General features: G+C 37.2%; 1 protein-coding gene across 2 annotated transcripts in view; it reads right to left on the reverse strand.

Annotated features, from left to right (window-relative positions):
• The window catches only part of TNS4 (tensin 4), a 63,209-nt gene extending 50,284 nt beyond the window's left edge, over nucleotides 1-12,925 (reverse strand). Inside the window, exons 1-3 of one of the 2 annotated variants that reach the window (XM_039353986.1) lie at nucleotides 12,715-12,925; nucleotides 10,365-10,456; nucleotides 7,053-7,637 (exon numbers count right to left, since the gene is read on the reverse strand). In XM_039353986.1, coding sequence (XP_039209920.1) covers nucleotides 7,053-7,521 — 469 coding nt within the window. In that variant the 5' untranslated portion in view covers nucleotides 7,522-7,637; nucleotides 10,365-10,456; nucleotides 12,715-12,925. The remainder of the gene's footprint in view (nucleotides 1-7,052; nucleotides 7,638-10,364; nucleotides 10,457-12,714) is intronic. The other variant, XM_039353985.1, reaches the window with a different exon arrangement.
• Nucleotides 12,926-15,380: the final 2,455 nt, after the last annotated feature.

Here is a 15,380-nt window from a genome sequence, read left to right on the forward strand (position 1 = left end):
TCAATGGCCTGAGTTTAACTCAAAGGCCACTACTGCTGCAAATCCTTTTAAAGGTATTATTGAAATAATGGAAAGAGCGGACCCTGTGTCCAACTCCATCAGTAAGGGAACCCCTTGCAACCTTACATTAATGGAAAGTTTCTTCTTAAGGGGCTTGTGTGTCCCTGTTCTTAGAATGCTCCTGAGTGATGTGCAGAAACCCACCCTGTTTTGGCTGGGGACCCTGGTACCTTTCTGAAGCAATTCTTCCCAAGGTTGAACCTTCTGGCGACCCAAACAGATGGATGCAATGTTGCCCTGCCTGTCACATGCCCTGCAAATGGCGGAGCGAAACCTGCAGTCAGCTCACTTGTGGCATCCTCCGCACCCGAAGCATTGAAGAGATGGTGAGGCCTTGACCGGATGTCCCTTCTGCCTCCTCTCAGCTGGCTGGTGAAGTCTGTCAACCTCCTTTTCAGGATCCGCTTCTGATCCTTCTTGAGTGTCCTCTTGATGGACGGTAGCTGTGTCTGGAGGATTCCTGGCGAGGCGCAAGGCCTTCACAGCCCCGCCTGCTGCTTCCTCAGCTGCCACCTCTCGCAACATATCTTGGAAGGAGACATCTTCTTTTGCAAAAATCTTTTGTTGTAAATCTCTGCTCCTTAAGCCACAGACAAAACGATCTCGCAGCCTCTCTTCCAGATCCTTGAACTCACAAGGTCTGGCTGCTTGCCTTAAGGCTGCAATAAAGTCCGCAGCAGATTCACCCAGCCTCTGGTCTCTCTACTCGAACGCATGCCTCCAAGCAATGACGGATAACTTTGGCTGGAAATGTTCCTTCAACATTTTCTTCAAGTCAGCATATGTTACTGACTCCAGAGGTGCAGGGGCCACCAGATTTTCTGCGATGTCAAAAGCTTCTTGTCCACAGGCACACAAAAGAGTTGCTGCCTTCAGGCCGTGTTCTCTAATCTGATTTACTCTGAAGTAGTTCTCCACCCGTGCTACGTAGGAATTCCATCTCTCTGGGTGGGAGACATCAAAATCAGTCAAGCAGCCAATCTTCAACATTGTAAACTTTACGATCTTCACCACTTGCTTCCTCTGCAAGCTGCTGTTTGGGGAAAGGGTCCTTTAGCTAAGCTCATCCTCCAGCGATGCTGTACTGACAGACTGGGATGCTGATTCAGACGCCGTCTTCCCCTCTTCAGGACTTCCTGGGTAAGTCCTTAAATGTTTTGTTTCAGCTTGCAAAGTATCCCACCTTCGTCGCCAGTGTTGTATACTTTGTTCGCGTACGAATGATGAAGACACATGGCGATGCTGAACAAACACTTTATTCTCCTTCTACAACAACCAAGCAAAAGCAAAAGGCACTCAGGCCTTTTTATATGGCCAGAAGCCTGGACAGTGTCAACCAATAGGAACAGAGCGTTTTCGTGCCTTGCACATGCGCACAAGGCCGGCACCGCTCTGTCTGGTTCCGGGCAGCTTTTGGAATGCAATGCAAGCTTTTGCAGGCTCAGGACACAACATATATAGTACACATATAAGAAACTTTTATATGGATATGATTTTGAAGAAAGAATACAAAGAAAAATAAGAGACATGCAATTTTCCTAATGGTTTGCTCTTCTGTTCAAAATGCCTCAAAGTGGGTTTTACATTTTAGTTTACAAAGAATTACAAAGAATTATTATTGATTTTTTCTCCTCAAGGGACATATGATCTCTAGTTCAGTTAGAACACATAAACTTGTCAACCTCCTTTTTTTCTTTTCTTACATAGCACCCACATTAAAAAAGCTCAACAGTAGTTCACATTCTGTACATGCAAAAGATCAAGGCTAATCCCTAACAGCTGCCATTCTAGATGAATTATTGATTGGATGTAGCTGATCAGCCACCTTGTTTTTCTGATAGTCCTCCTTTCTAGAAGGAGGATGCAGGGTTAATTTAACTTGCAAGTCTGCAACTGGATTGGCAAAAGTTGCTGTTGGAAATCTGCTCAATTGCTATCACTCTATGTCAATACTGACCCAGAAGGATCAATAATTCAGTTTGGAATTGGGCAGTTTTAAAACATACTGATTTCAAAAACCTGCAAAGACATATCAGTTAAACTTGATCTTGATCTGTTTCATATATTAGCCAGGATTCTCAAGAACAGAGTCTTAAGTTGAAAATATAAATGTGTTTCATCTTTTATAAAAATGTATGTACATATATATTGTCTGAAGCACCTATAAAGAAGTGCTTCAGTGTCGGCTTCTGGTTTGCGATCGTGGTGCAGGTGGATTTACATTTTTGGGAGGGAATCTGGGGACCCAAAAAGTTCCTACTCTTAATGGGACCTGCTATTTTATTTACTTGTAAAAAAGAAGAAAAAAAACTGTACGGTTTCCTGCTTGAGCAGGGGGTTGGACTTGATGACCTCCAAGGTCCCTTCCAACTTTATTATTATTATTATTATTATTATTATTATTATTATTATTATTATTATTGCTGCTGCTGCTGCTGCTACTACTACTACTACTACTACTACTACTACTACTACTACTACTACTACAAGATGGAGGGCTTTGAAGATCAACAAGTACAGCTTACTGAAAACTTAAGACAATCAAATAACAACTACAAAATTGGACATGACTTTCTACCTAAACCAGAAGAAACCTGAGGAAGAAGACCAGATCAAATTGAAGACAACTATACTAGAGCAAATATAGGGATCTGAGCCACTAGGGCAACAACTTAATGATTATAAATGGGCCAGTCCCTCCAGAAAATTGAGAATTAGATAATAATAATAATAATAAAGTTGGAAGGGACCTTGGAGGTCATCAAGTCCAACCCCCTGTTCAGGCAGGTAACCCTATACCATTTCGGACAAATGGCTGTCCAGTTTCTTCTTAAAAACTTCCACTGTTGGAGCATTCACCATTTCTGGAGGCAGGTTGTTCCACTGGTTAATTGTTCTAACTGTCAGGACGTTTCTCCTTAGTTCTAGGTTGCTTCTCTCCTTGATTAGTTTCCATTCGTTGCTTCTTGTCCTGCCTTCAGGTGCTTTGGAGAATAGCTTGACTCCCTCTTCTCTGTGGCCGCTCCTGAGCTATTGGAACATTGCTATCATGTCCCCCCTCGTCCTTCTCTTTATTAAACTAGACATTCCCAATTCCATCAACCTTTCCTTATATGTTTTAATCTCCAGTCCCCTAATCATCTTTGTTGTTCTTCTCTGTACTCTTTCTAGAGTCTCAACATCTTTTTTACATCGTGGTGACCAAAACTGGATGCAGTATTCCAAGTGTGGCCTTACCAAGGCATTGTAGAGTGGTATTAATACTTCACGTGATCTTGATTCTATCTCTCTGTTAATGCAGCCTAGCACTGTGTTGGCTTTTTTGGCAGCTGCAGCATACTGCTGGCTCATATTTAAATGATTGTCCAGTAGGGCTCTGAGATACCTCTCACAGTTACTACTATTGAGCAAGGTACCCCCTATACTATACCTATACATTTGGTTTTTCTTGCCTAAATGTAAAATCTTACTTTTTTCACCATTGAATTTCATTTTGTTAGATAGCGTCCAGTGTTCAAGTCTGTCCAGATCCTCCTGTATCCTAAGCCTGTCTTCTGGAGTGTTGGCTATTCCTGCCAGCTTGGTGTTGTCTGCAAATTTGATCACCTCGTCCAAATCATTGATGAAGATGTTGAAGAGCGCTGGGCCTAGAACAGAACCCCGGGGGCACCCCACTACACACTTCCCTCCATGTAGATGTGGTTCCATTGAGGACCACATGCTGAGTACGGCTGGTCAGCCAGCTATGGATCCATATGGTGGTGATGCTGTCTAACCTGCATTTTTCTATCTTATGAAGTAGTAGGTTGTGATCTACTAGATGGTCTCCTTTAATTCAAGTTACATGTACAAGAATGAAGGGAGATCTATCTGACAATCTAAAAGCATTGGTATGGAAGCCGGGTTGGCATAAAAAGAAAGCCAAAGTTAGGTTTAAAAAATGAGGTCATTTGATTTATTTGAGAGGATCCTAAATTCTTAACTAATGGGCAAAAGGGAGATTTTAAGATGAGGGGAAATTTGATTATTAGATTTAAAAATTGTTGGAAAATAATAAAAAAATAAGGGAATAATTGGTGTAATATTGAGGACTTAGACTTACAAGGGAAATGAAAACTAACTATTAGGAAATAATTTTGAGTTATTGTTTAGCCCAGACAATATAGATGATGAATTGAGATAATAAAGGATACTCCATTATTAAGTAGTGATGTACTAGGATGAGAAATAGAAAATGTTTGTGAATAAAATAAAAATATATTTAAGTAAGTAATATGTGTATTTTAGATATTATAACTTTTATATAGTGAGATAAAGGAGATTTGAGTTACCCGAAACTTAAATACCATGGATATTAAAGGTTAAATTGGAGTATTATAATTAAAAATTAAAAATTAGGTAAAAGTTAAAAACAGGATATGGATATGTATAAGCAAAAAATGTATTGATAAATGTGATAATGAAGTTTTAACTGAGTTTGATATAATTAGAAATTCATTAGCTTAAATAGGATATAGCAAATGTTAAGGGAAATAGAGAAGAAATATTTGATGATGTAACCTGAGATATGTACTAAAGATTTTGTTATGAATTATTGACCAACCCAATCACCACGTTGCTTTCCAAATACTTAAATGTAAAACTGGAAAACTAATAAAATATTATTAAAAAAAAGTGCTTTAGTGTCCATAATCTTTTTTCTTGGTATTTTCTGCATATATTTGCAGTGCAGGTCAACGCAGCTGTTCATAAGAAGAGCACACCCAAGCAAATGATGCCATCCATTGGCATTCTACATTCCAAAATCTATGCCAAAGTACCAACTCTAATATGCCATTATGAGTCATGCTTATCTTCCTGCCTTGCCTTAAGGATTTGGTTACTGGTGCGGATTGATAGGCTGAAAATGACTACCTGGTCTATGCAACTGGAATGAGAACTGTAGTCATCTGCAGCCTGAATTCTAGCATTAAAAACTAATTTTGCTGAGTGAAAGCAGATGAAGAAACTTTAAGTTATTGGAGATTTGATTGCTCCATATGACAATGACTTTTTAAGTACTGTATGTGCAACAATAATTTCTTATGCTGGTCAAACCAAAATACAAATTATAGCATCTTGCCATTTGATAAATAATAACCAGTACTGTAATTATCTTACTAACAATCTGTAGTGTGTTCTTGAGCTGGAGCTGTATTGCTTTCATATCCTGATAGTGGCTGCTTGGATGGTACCTGGCACGCTGTTACTGACAAATGGATAATAGGCATTGCATATCTGGACAAAAGTTGGATCTTTTGTCTTATCCAGAATAAGTATTATTATGATCTACAACAATGGTAAAATTTAACTGATTAGAAGAAAGTCACACTTGCTATAATTTCATTGAAATCAATAAGGTTTATTTGTGAAAACCAACTTATTGTTTTCAGTGAGTTTACTTTAAGGATGACCAAACTTGGATAAAATTCTAATAGTACAATCATGAGCCATAGAATATGTGACATTTTCTGAATCCCTGCTTTTTATGTTGCCTTGCAAATTCCATTCTAGAATAATTACAGGAAATTTGCATAGGCTGAAACATTTATTAGCTAAATTGTTTTTTAAAAAAGTAAACTAATGCAATATCTATATCAGCAAAGCCAGAAATCTTGATTGAGTCATATACAAGAGATGTAATGTGTCAGCATGATAAGTGAACTGTTTAACCTGTAAAAAAAAAAAAAACCCTCTGCTTAGCCAACCCAGAGGAGATTAAATTTAACAGGAGGAGGAAGGTGTGTTGGATATAATTGCCTTGAGTTGTTTATGAAAATAATATAAGTGGGATACAAACAAAAAAAATAAATATTAAATTTGGTCCCAAATTGTCCTGGGTTAATTTGGTTTTAATTAATTTCCTGGTAAACCACTCAAATTTGCCTTGAACCTTGAGATGGGCAGCAAATAAATTTGATAAATAAAAATAAATACATTAACTCCTTCCCTGTTGAGTCAAGTCCTTTACTGAGATTAAGCTGACTTTTCTTATTTCCAAAACAGATAGCCAAAAAAGAAACTCTTGTCTTTGTTTCCTTAGTAGATTTCACCCCCCTCCCACTATCAGGGACATCTGCTGGGAAAGAAAAAAACGTCAAGTGAATTGAGCCTTTTCATCTCCTTCATAGACAGGACACCCATAGAAAGGGTTGGGGTTTCACAGCATTGTGAAATGTTGACCCACCTATGGATACCCTGCTCTCTTTTTATGGTGACATGATATGGGAGAGTGAAAAGGGAACAAAGAGATCCCTTCCCTATGCCTGTCTAATATAATTTTGGCAACCCTAAAAACACCATTGCCGATCTCCATTTTCATGGTAAAATAATAAAAAAGGCAGGAAGTAGGCAGAGATAGCATCCAGACAGCTTTGTGGCAGCTAATGGGTTAAAAGATTGCTAGCATATGACTGAATAGTCATTCTATGTCTCATTAAATGACTAGAGGAAGGATAACAGAGTTTGAGTTCTTCCTGTATAGTCTTTGATAGAATAATGTTTACTAGATGATCGCCAGACGTTAGCTATAGAATTCAATGGGTTGCCAAAGCCACAAAGTCTCAACTTGTAATCCCCCCCATCTATCTGCCATAATTTTCCTTTTCAGACAAAATCCATTAAGAGTGAAAAAACATATATGTTTTGATGTCTTTTTATTAGTGGCATCTAAGAGCCCCCGAATCACCCTTTCTTGCAGGGTCATTTCTACACACATTTTTAAATGCAAGAAATGGCACATTCATGGCAGTGTTTTTGAGAGGCTTCCACTCCACCCTCTAGGAACTGGTCTTGATTGTTTATATAAATTTTCAGAGCTTAAGAACAAGTAGTGCAGCTTTCTGAATTTTCTGCACTCAATTTCAATTCTCCAGGTCTAAAATCTCTACATGATGGGAAAAGGAATTACTTTTAGAGGAATCTCTTTTGGTTTGAGGGATTTCATACCTTACCTGATGTATCAGGTTCATGCTTTGCTACTGCACTGGTGTTGCTTTGTGGAACAATTTGGGAGGGACTGTCTGCCTGGTTCGGCTGTTGGAGTGGCTTGAAAGTTGGATCAATTTCCAAGATTAAGCGGTTCAAATTCTCAATAGATATATCCAAAGTAGGAGAGGCTGGATAGCTGTCTTCATTTGACCCCTTTGGCTGTTCCTGCTGTTTGTCCTCACAATCTTGAGAGGGCATGGGTGTGACTATTACAGTAGATTTAACAGATTTATTAGGTAGTGAACATTCTTGGGTTTGAGCCAACAAGTTCTCCCTGTCCCAGCCTTCCACTGTATAATAAAAACACTGCATTGGCAATGTGTGACAGGACAAACCATCGTTTGGGTGCTGCAAGCAGGCATGTTCCTCTTTGGGTGAAATACACACTGTCTGCCCAACCCGTACCACATGATTTGGGATGACTTTTGACATCCTGAAGCTATTAAATCTTCCTGTCTTTATGTTGTGTTTGATTCCAATTTTGCCAATACCTGTAAACTTTAGTTGGATCCTGATTCATTTATCGAGAAGTCCCATATGCATAGGACCTTAAAAAAGAAAGAAAGAAGTGCACTTTAGTTTCAGAGAAGGGAGGGGGAAGAGGGAAAGACACATTTTAGCACTAGGTGAACAACTTCCTAAAATTAGGATTGTCTCTGGGAATTGGTATGCAATTTGACAGATAAGTCTGTTCACTATGGAATTACACTTCATTTTATGGAATAGAGCTGATACTGGACAGCCACATACTTTCAAAGGTAAAGCCTTTTACCAGCTTTCAGATTTCTTTACCTGACAGACAGAAACCTCACTCTAGGAACTCATGCACTGCTATTTGTAGGGTAGATCTATGGAAATACACGCTTCATAGGGTGGCACTTGAAGATACTCTGGAAATGGCAATCAGCCAGGAATACTGCATTACATTTGATAAATAGTGTTTTTTGGGGGTCCTACATTGCCCCTGTATTGAAACAGCTTCATAATTGGTTGCCTTCCAGTCCAATTCAGGATGCTCACAATACTGTATGAACTCTTATATGGCTTAGGTCCAAGTTATGTAGGGGACTCTCTGTTCCCTACAATCCACTCCCTGCTGTTAGGTGAGGCATCTCATTGCTTGCAAGTCCTGCCATGGATCCACTGATCATTAACGAAAATTTTTACTTTATTTTACTTTATTCCTATCATGGCTAGTATTATGGAATAAACTACTATTGGAATTCTATCTTATGGTCACTTACTAAAAGTATATGCCTGAGAGAAGTTACAAGATTTAGGAGGATTTTTTTTTTCAATTCTCAAAATAAGATAAATGCTCAAAATTTATTTACTTTGGCTTTTAAACACTGCTGTTTTATGTTTTATATTGCTTTTGTTTTTATAGTTATTTCATCTCTATAAGTTCCTAAGAAAAATGGAAATAAGGAAACAAGCAGCTGTTTTCTTTTATTATAGACAAAAAAATCTCTTAATTATTATATCATGACTTCAAGGGGGAATTGTCTGTAGTCAATAGAACAGCTGTATCTCAAAGACATTAAGTAACATTGATAATCAAAACTCAAGGAAATCCCAAAGGGCAAAAGTTAGGTGCTAGAGAAATTAGGATAGGCCTGGACATAACAAAATTTAAACTTTAAACCTCAGAGATTGTATAATAGTCATGTAATCAAAAAATAGATATGGAAAGCTAATAAAATAATACTCATAGAAGGAAAAATATTTTTAGAAATGCAGAAGCAGCACAGAAAAAATAAGGCTGAGGCATCAATATACAAAATTGGTCATAATTACCATAATCAATTTCCATACTATGCATTATTTCTTTATTGCTTTGCCCCTTGGTCTTTGTCATATCTCCATTATAATGTCAGAGAAATCTAATGATGATATTTAGGTTTTTAAAAATCAAATACTTAAGCATATTCTTCAGAAGCAGACAAATTGGTGATGGACTGGGTATCATTCCTCTATGGTGGAAAAGCTCTTGATAGACATGTTATGACTAGTAATAGTTGACTAACTGCTTTGAGGGCTGATGGATGAGGTAAATGTAAAGTTTTGAGAAATAGCCAGAACATGATGTTCTAAGAATTATATAACAATTGGCCATGAACAAACAATTCCTTTTTGTTCTCTTCCTCTGAAAAGCTAGTCTGTACATTTTCAGGGCCATCCATAATCCTCATGCCTTTTTACATATGTAGTGATAAACAGGGAAGAGTTCAGGTGATGGTGGGAAAGGACCAAACTTTTAAACTTGCTCCTTACCAATTTATTCATTCTTGCCCCCTCCCACAAGCCCCTCAACAATTGATCATCTGCTTTATGTATAGAGTTGCATGCAATAGCTTGCTACAGACTACACTGCCTGAGAATTTTGATCATATCCTAGCAATAGAATAGAGATGGCAGCATTTAACTGTCCTTGGCTGTTCTTGAAAAAGCTAAGCAGATCTAGATGTAGTTTGTATTTAGCCAGTAGATCACCCCAAGACTCTAGGCTAGACTGGGAAGTAAAAAATATTCCAGAAGAAGACTGAATGAGAGCCAAAACACTGTATTGATCTGTCCAAGCTTGATTTTGGAAAAAGATTACATTTATTAGTTAACATGTTATAAATTCCAGGTTAATGTTTTTTATATAGAAGGGTCAAGAGGAATGAGCAAAAATTATTATTACTTGGAAACTCTTGTATTATTTTTCACAGCAAATAAAGCTTAAGGAAGTCAATGGTTATTTAAAGGAGGGGGAAGAATGATATTGATGGGAAATGGCTCTTTTGCAACTTCACAAAATTGTGGTCCAGCCCCATGCTAAATGCATAATGAAACATTCTGAGCTAGCTATCAACTCTCATTAAAATACCACTAATAAATCTTTATATTTTATATCTTGAGAAAAAAATAAAACTTATAAAAATACCTCTAATAAAGAAAACCACCATTCTTCAAAAGTATGGATAATTCTTGTCCTTGGGAAATGTTTCCTCCCTGCGTGGGAGAAGGAGCTATGCAGGGAAAACACTAATTGTAGGTTATCTCATTTTGGGACTACTGAGTTTGTTTCTGAAGTTTTTATAAGTGAGCACAATTAATTAGGCATTCGGTCCATTCAGATATGGCTTCTGAGAAAGGAAGGCCTCACAACCTTTGGGGCAATGGATAAGTTATTGGACTGGAATCAAGAAGAATGTGGCCTTCCGCGTGAAAAAGAAGCAAATATATTGTGCCAAATGATCAAGCATACCCAGTTTTCAAAGTCACGATACCTGGTTTAGGCATTATGAAGGAAGGCCAAATTCTGATCACCTTTGGGATGAATGTGCTTGTTCTGCCTCCCACACACAGAAGGCAAGAGCAGCTGGAAAGAGAGCAGAAATGACTTTTTTCTAGTTAAGAATTTACCAGGCCTTTACCCTTTCAGACAAGCTCCACAGTAAGAAGTCTGGGCCATGGTGGGAATGGGTTGGATCAGTTTCCATAATGCAAGCAAGGAGCTTATATTACACAGATATCTCCACAATCTCCACAATAGGACAATATTGTCTCTATATTGCAATGGGGGGACTGAGTTGGGAGAGCAGACTTTTTCTTGTTCATATTCTTACATATTACCTTAAACTTGTAATGTTTGACTATCTGGCTTTTAGTGATTCATGTGGAGAAAATGGAGTAATTTCAGTGAAGATACTGTGATATTTATTGTCATGCTTCTAGTGACATGTTCTTCATTTAATTGCACAATGAAACCTACTAGATAGACACACATAGGCAGCCAGCATCCCTAACTTTCATACGCTTCATGTGTATTTTCAGATGCAAGGGCTTTTTGTTCATATTCATACTAGTTGAGGTCCAGCAAATGATACTTCCTCTAAGTACATCATCTAAGGGTGCCAAATAAATGAAATAATAATAATTTGATACCTTGCTACGCCACCCAAATTATCCCAGTGAGGCAGAACTGTTTTTAATGGCAGGACTATCTTAATCTAGCTCAATATCTTTTTATCTGCAGGCAGGCAGACAGACAGGCAGGAAGGCTGGTATTCAATTACACAAACACACACATATACTTCAATATTCTTTGAATTCCCAAATATATGAAAGTCTAAGGCTTATATAATTAAACTACACCCTTGATAATATACGTCGTTATTATTTCTATTAAAACATAAACAAGTTTTGGTAGCTGTGGTAACTAACATTCTTGAATTTCACTGCCACACCTCTCCAGCAAGATGAGCCACACAGGAATCTGATAGTCATCCCCCCCCCCCCCGGAAATCCAGCTTCCTTTTATGCTATCTGAGAAATAAGGGAAAGTTGGAACCACCAATACAAATTTCTTTAAATGGTCCCTCCAGACGGGCTTCATTTCTCAGCATCTCCTGGTGCCGAATGCATATGCTAATGTATTTGGAAAATCACCCGGTTTGAAAAGGTTGGACTAGAATTAGAACCTGAACAAATGTTCTCCTCAATTGAATTGTATGTTAAATAGAGATAGGTACAAACATAGAGAAACTTTGTTTAGTATCATCAAAAGTTTGTATAAATTCTGCCCTCTAACTAACTAGTCTTCTGCTGTTGATGCATGATGAGGGAAAGGGAAGGGTATAATTCACCGGTGTGACCATTTATTGATTGGTATCTGTTCACCAATGTCTTTGCAGAGCATCATTTATCACTTTTTTAACTGATCTTTTAACTGGTGCTAAAATATTTTGAAGTTATGATTAAAGAAAAAATCATTCGCCACTGTAATGAATTGGACTGATTACATTCTAATAATAAAATGCTTTAAAACAAACAAAAGATAAACTCCAATTTCTACCTTTGTTACTTTAGTAAGGGAATCAGTGACTATATGGTAAAATCAAACTGGGCAAGTGTCATCTAAGACTTTACGTTATCCTGTGAAAGAACAATATATATAATTTATATTATTCATTAGAACTGATAGTATAGAGTATCACTAATGGCTTTGCAATACTACAGTGATGGCTGGATGACACTACAAATTGCTAAACACTCACTAAATGATGTTAAAGGAACCCACATTGCAAGAGATAGAACTGATATGAAGATTTCACTTGTCCATTAGCAAGGTTCCTCTTTGCATATTCAACATACACATTGAAACCCACTTAACTTTTTTATGCCTATGAATCAGTGTTATCCAGATGTTTTACAAGCACTGTCCAGAAAAAAAATGATTCCTCTGACCCCAGGTGAATGGCACCTGCATATTCAGGAAATGTCTAGGTCTAATAAATGTAAAAGCAGTGTTTATGTACTGCTTTTGTTCAATATAGATGTAATGCAGGATCTTTTTCAAGAAGAAACATAATAAGCTTTATTTTAGTGTGCTTTTTAAATCTCTGAATTTAGAGAAGATATCATATGATTTCCCCTACCAAACAACAAAAGCAAACACTTTAAATAAGGGATATAGCAGATTACAATTAATTTAACCTGATTTTATATCATTACTGGACAGAAATGGTGTGCAGTCTATTAAATGCAAAAGTGAAGTGTGACAAACCATTATGAAGCATAGGAGAAAGCAGATTGCAAGCAGAAAGAAAAGAAAAAGAAAATTATTTTCTCCATTACCTGCTGCTCTTTTCTCTGATGAATTCAGCCTTCAAAGTGTGGCAAAAAGAAAGTGTGAACAAATCTCAGTGCCTCAAGGCTGCTATTCCTTTAATGATAGCCCTGTCCCGCCTATGTCAGGTGAACTCATGGCAACCACACCTGGATTTTGTTAGGTGTGTCTCTAGGCTTATATCCAGGAGTGATGGAAAAACTGAAAGTGTTGATTGTGGAGTTGGCTATTAGCCAGGCAGATTCTGTCCTTCATAGCTCATACCTTAAGCAGGCAGGAAAGCATAAATCTTTTCACACAAAGAAAAATGAACAAACAGAAATATAGCAATGAATTTGAAATATGAAAGAAGAGTGAGAATCTTATCTAAATTTCTGATGAAGGAAGAAGGAAAGAAAACAATTTTCTGTTCATTTCCCTCACAAGCATAAATTTCTCATTATCTGTAGAGAGTTTTTTGTTTATTATATCACACTTGGAATTTCTAGAAGACCAAATGCAACAATAAAGCAGTGTGTTACCTTTTATTTTTCAGACGTGCCCCCCTCCTGCCAAATATGCTATCCAGTATATATCACTCTTCTACCTAATGTGCTCAGAACTAAAACCAGTATGACAATAAAGTAAAGTAACATATTCATAATTGTAATTACAACTATAAAAATAAAATAAGACACTAGAATGTTTATAATTTCAGAAGATTATACTGAGGAAAAATATTGTGTTTATATGTTATCCTTGACTTATAATCATTTATTTAGTGACCATTCAAAGTTAAAATAGCACTGAAAAAAAATAATTTATGACCAGTTTTCACACTAAGACCCTTGCAGCATCGGCATGGTCATGTAATCAAATTTGGGTACTTGACAATTGGTATGTATTTATGATGGTTGCAGTGTCCCGGGGTCATAAAGTCATTTTTTGAGACCTTCTGACAGTCAATAGGGAAGCCAGATTCACTTAACAACCATGTCACTAATTTTAACAATTGCAGTGATTCACAAATCTTGCTTAGCAACAGAAATTTTGGGCTCAATTGTGGTAATGAGTGGAGGACTATCTATATTATCTGCCCAAAGTGCAGTAAAATGAGGGCTTTTATAACTTCAGTGCTATAATACAAACGTTGTAAGAAAAACGTCCTTGTAAATTTATCTGGATGATGGGACATACATAGTGAATTTCCACTCACAAGTGCAAATTATATTAGTATTTCTGTTATCTTGGCCCTGACCTATTTAGGCTCTGTCAGTAAAAATAGGCCCCTTCAGCTGGAAACAAGTTAAAAGCAGCATATGTGATAAAAAAATATTAAATGGTCTTAAAGTAAACATCATGTGAAAGTACATTTTATATTAATTCTGAATAATTAGAGCTCTATATGGAGTTCATTATTGTAAATCAGATGCTACATAATTACAGCATGACTTAGTACAATCTGATCTTTTACCTCAGGAAGGATATTGACATACCAACCAAACTAGACAAACTCCCTTCCCCCATCATCTACACTTCAAAGAGCAATCCCATATTTCATATGACCATTCTCTCACCCCAGTCTATATACCTACTTCTTCAGCTGAACTGCTATCCCATCCAGATGACATTGTATTCACCATCACAGGCTAGCTTGTCTACTGATCAATAGGGCCTCTGTCTTATCTCAATTCAGTTGCAATTTATTTTTCCTCAGATTCATTTTAATGTTGTATTCAACAGTGGTTTAGGACCTTCAGTATCTCAAATATAGATATACACCTAGAATAGAATAAGAACAGAATAATAACTTTATTGTCGCTTTAAATGTACATTAATTGGCTTGCATTAAAATAAAATTTTGTTGCATTCAGCTCTCAAAGGGTCATCACTTCCGATATACACTACATAAATATGACAAAAATAAATAAATACAGAATAATGCACATATCCACATATATTATATGACACAGAGAAATAGCAGTCTAGTTTGGGTTATGTATACATGTGCATGGCAAGAAAAACAAATCTTGTGAGTTTACCAGACGGATGGCCTAGGAAACAAAGCTATTACAGAATCAGGTAGTCCTAATAAAAATACTTTGAAACCTCATCTTAGATGGGAGCAACAGAAACAGACCGTAAAGTGGATGTGTGAGGTCTCTAACAATGCTTTGAGCTCTAAGCAATACCACTTATAAGCAGCATCCTGAATACCAGGAAGCGAGCTTCCTATGATCTTTTCAGCTGTCCTTACCATTCTTTGTGTGGACTTTCTAGCTGAGACAGTGCTGCCACCAAACCAGACAATGATGCAGTTTGTTAAAATGCTTTCAATCGTGCCTCTGTAAAAAGTGGCCAGGACAGAAGAAGAAAGAGGTGCTTTCCTCAACCGGCACAGGAAATGCAGATACTGGTTTGCATTCTTAACTAAGGATGGCATATGGAGAGACCAATACCAGATTGTTAGTTAGTGATATAACTGAACCCAAAAATTGTGGATGAATTCTTCATTGAATCTATGTAGATGAACCCATATGTATTAGAAGAGATAGTTCTGAGTAATATATACCCAGCAATCCTATTCTGGAAACATTCTCTGAATATGATTGAAACCACCATAAAATGTTGCCTCCATCTAAGTTCAGCATCTGGGTTACGCAACATCACCACCAGATAGATTCGTAACTGGATG

The sequence above is a fragment of the Crotalus tigris genome, unplaced genomic scaffold (assembly GCF_016545835.1).
Source record: "Crotalus tigris isolate CLP2741 ecotype Arizona unplaced genomic scaffold, ASM1654583v1 scf7180000018544.1747854, whole genome shotgun sequence".
NCBI classification, from domain to species: domain Eukaryota; kingdom Metazoa; phylum Chordata; class Lepidosauria; order Squamata; family Viperidae; genus Crotalus; species Crotalus tigris.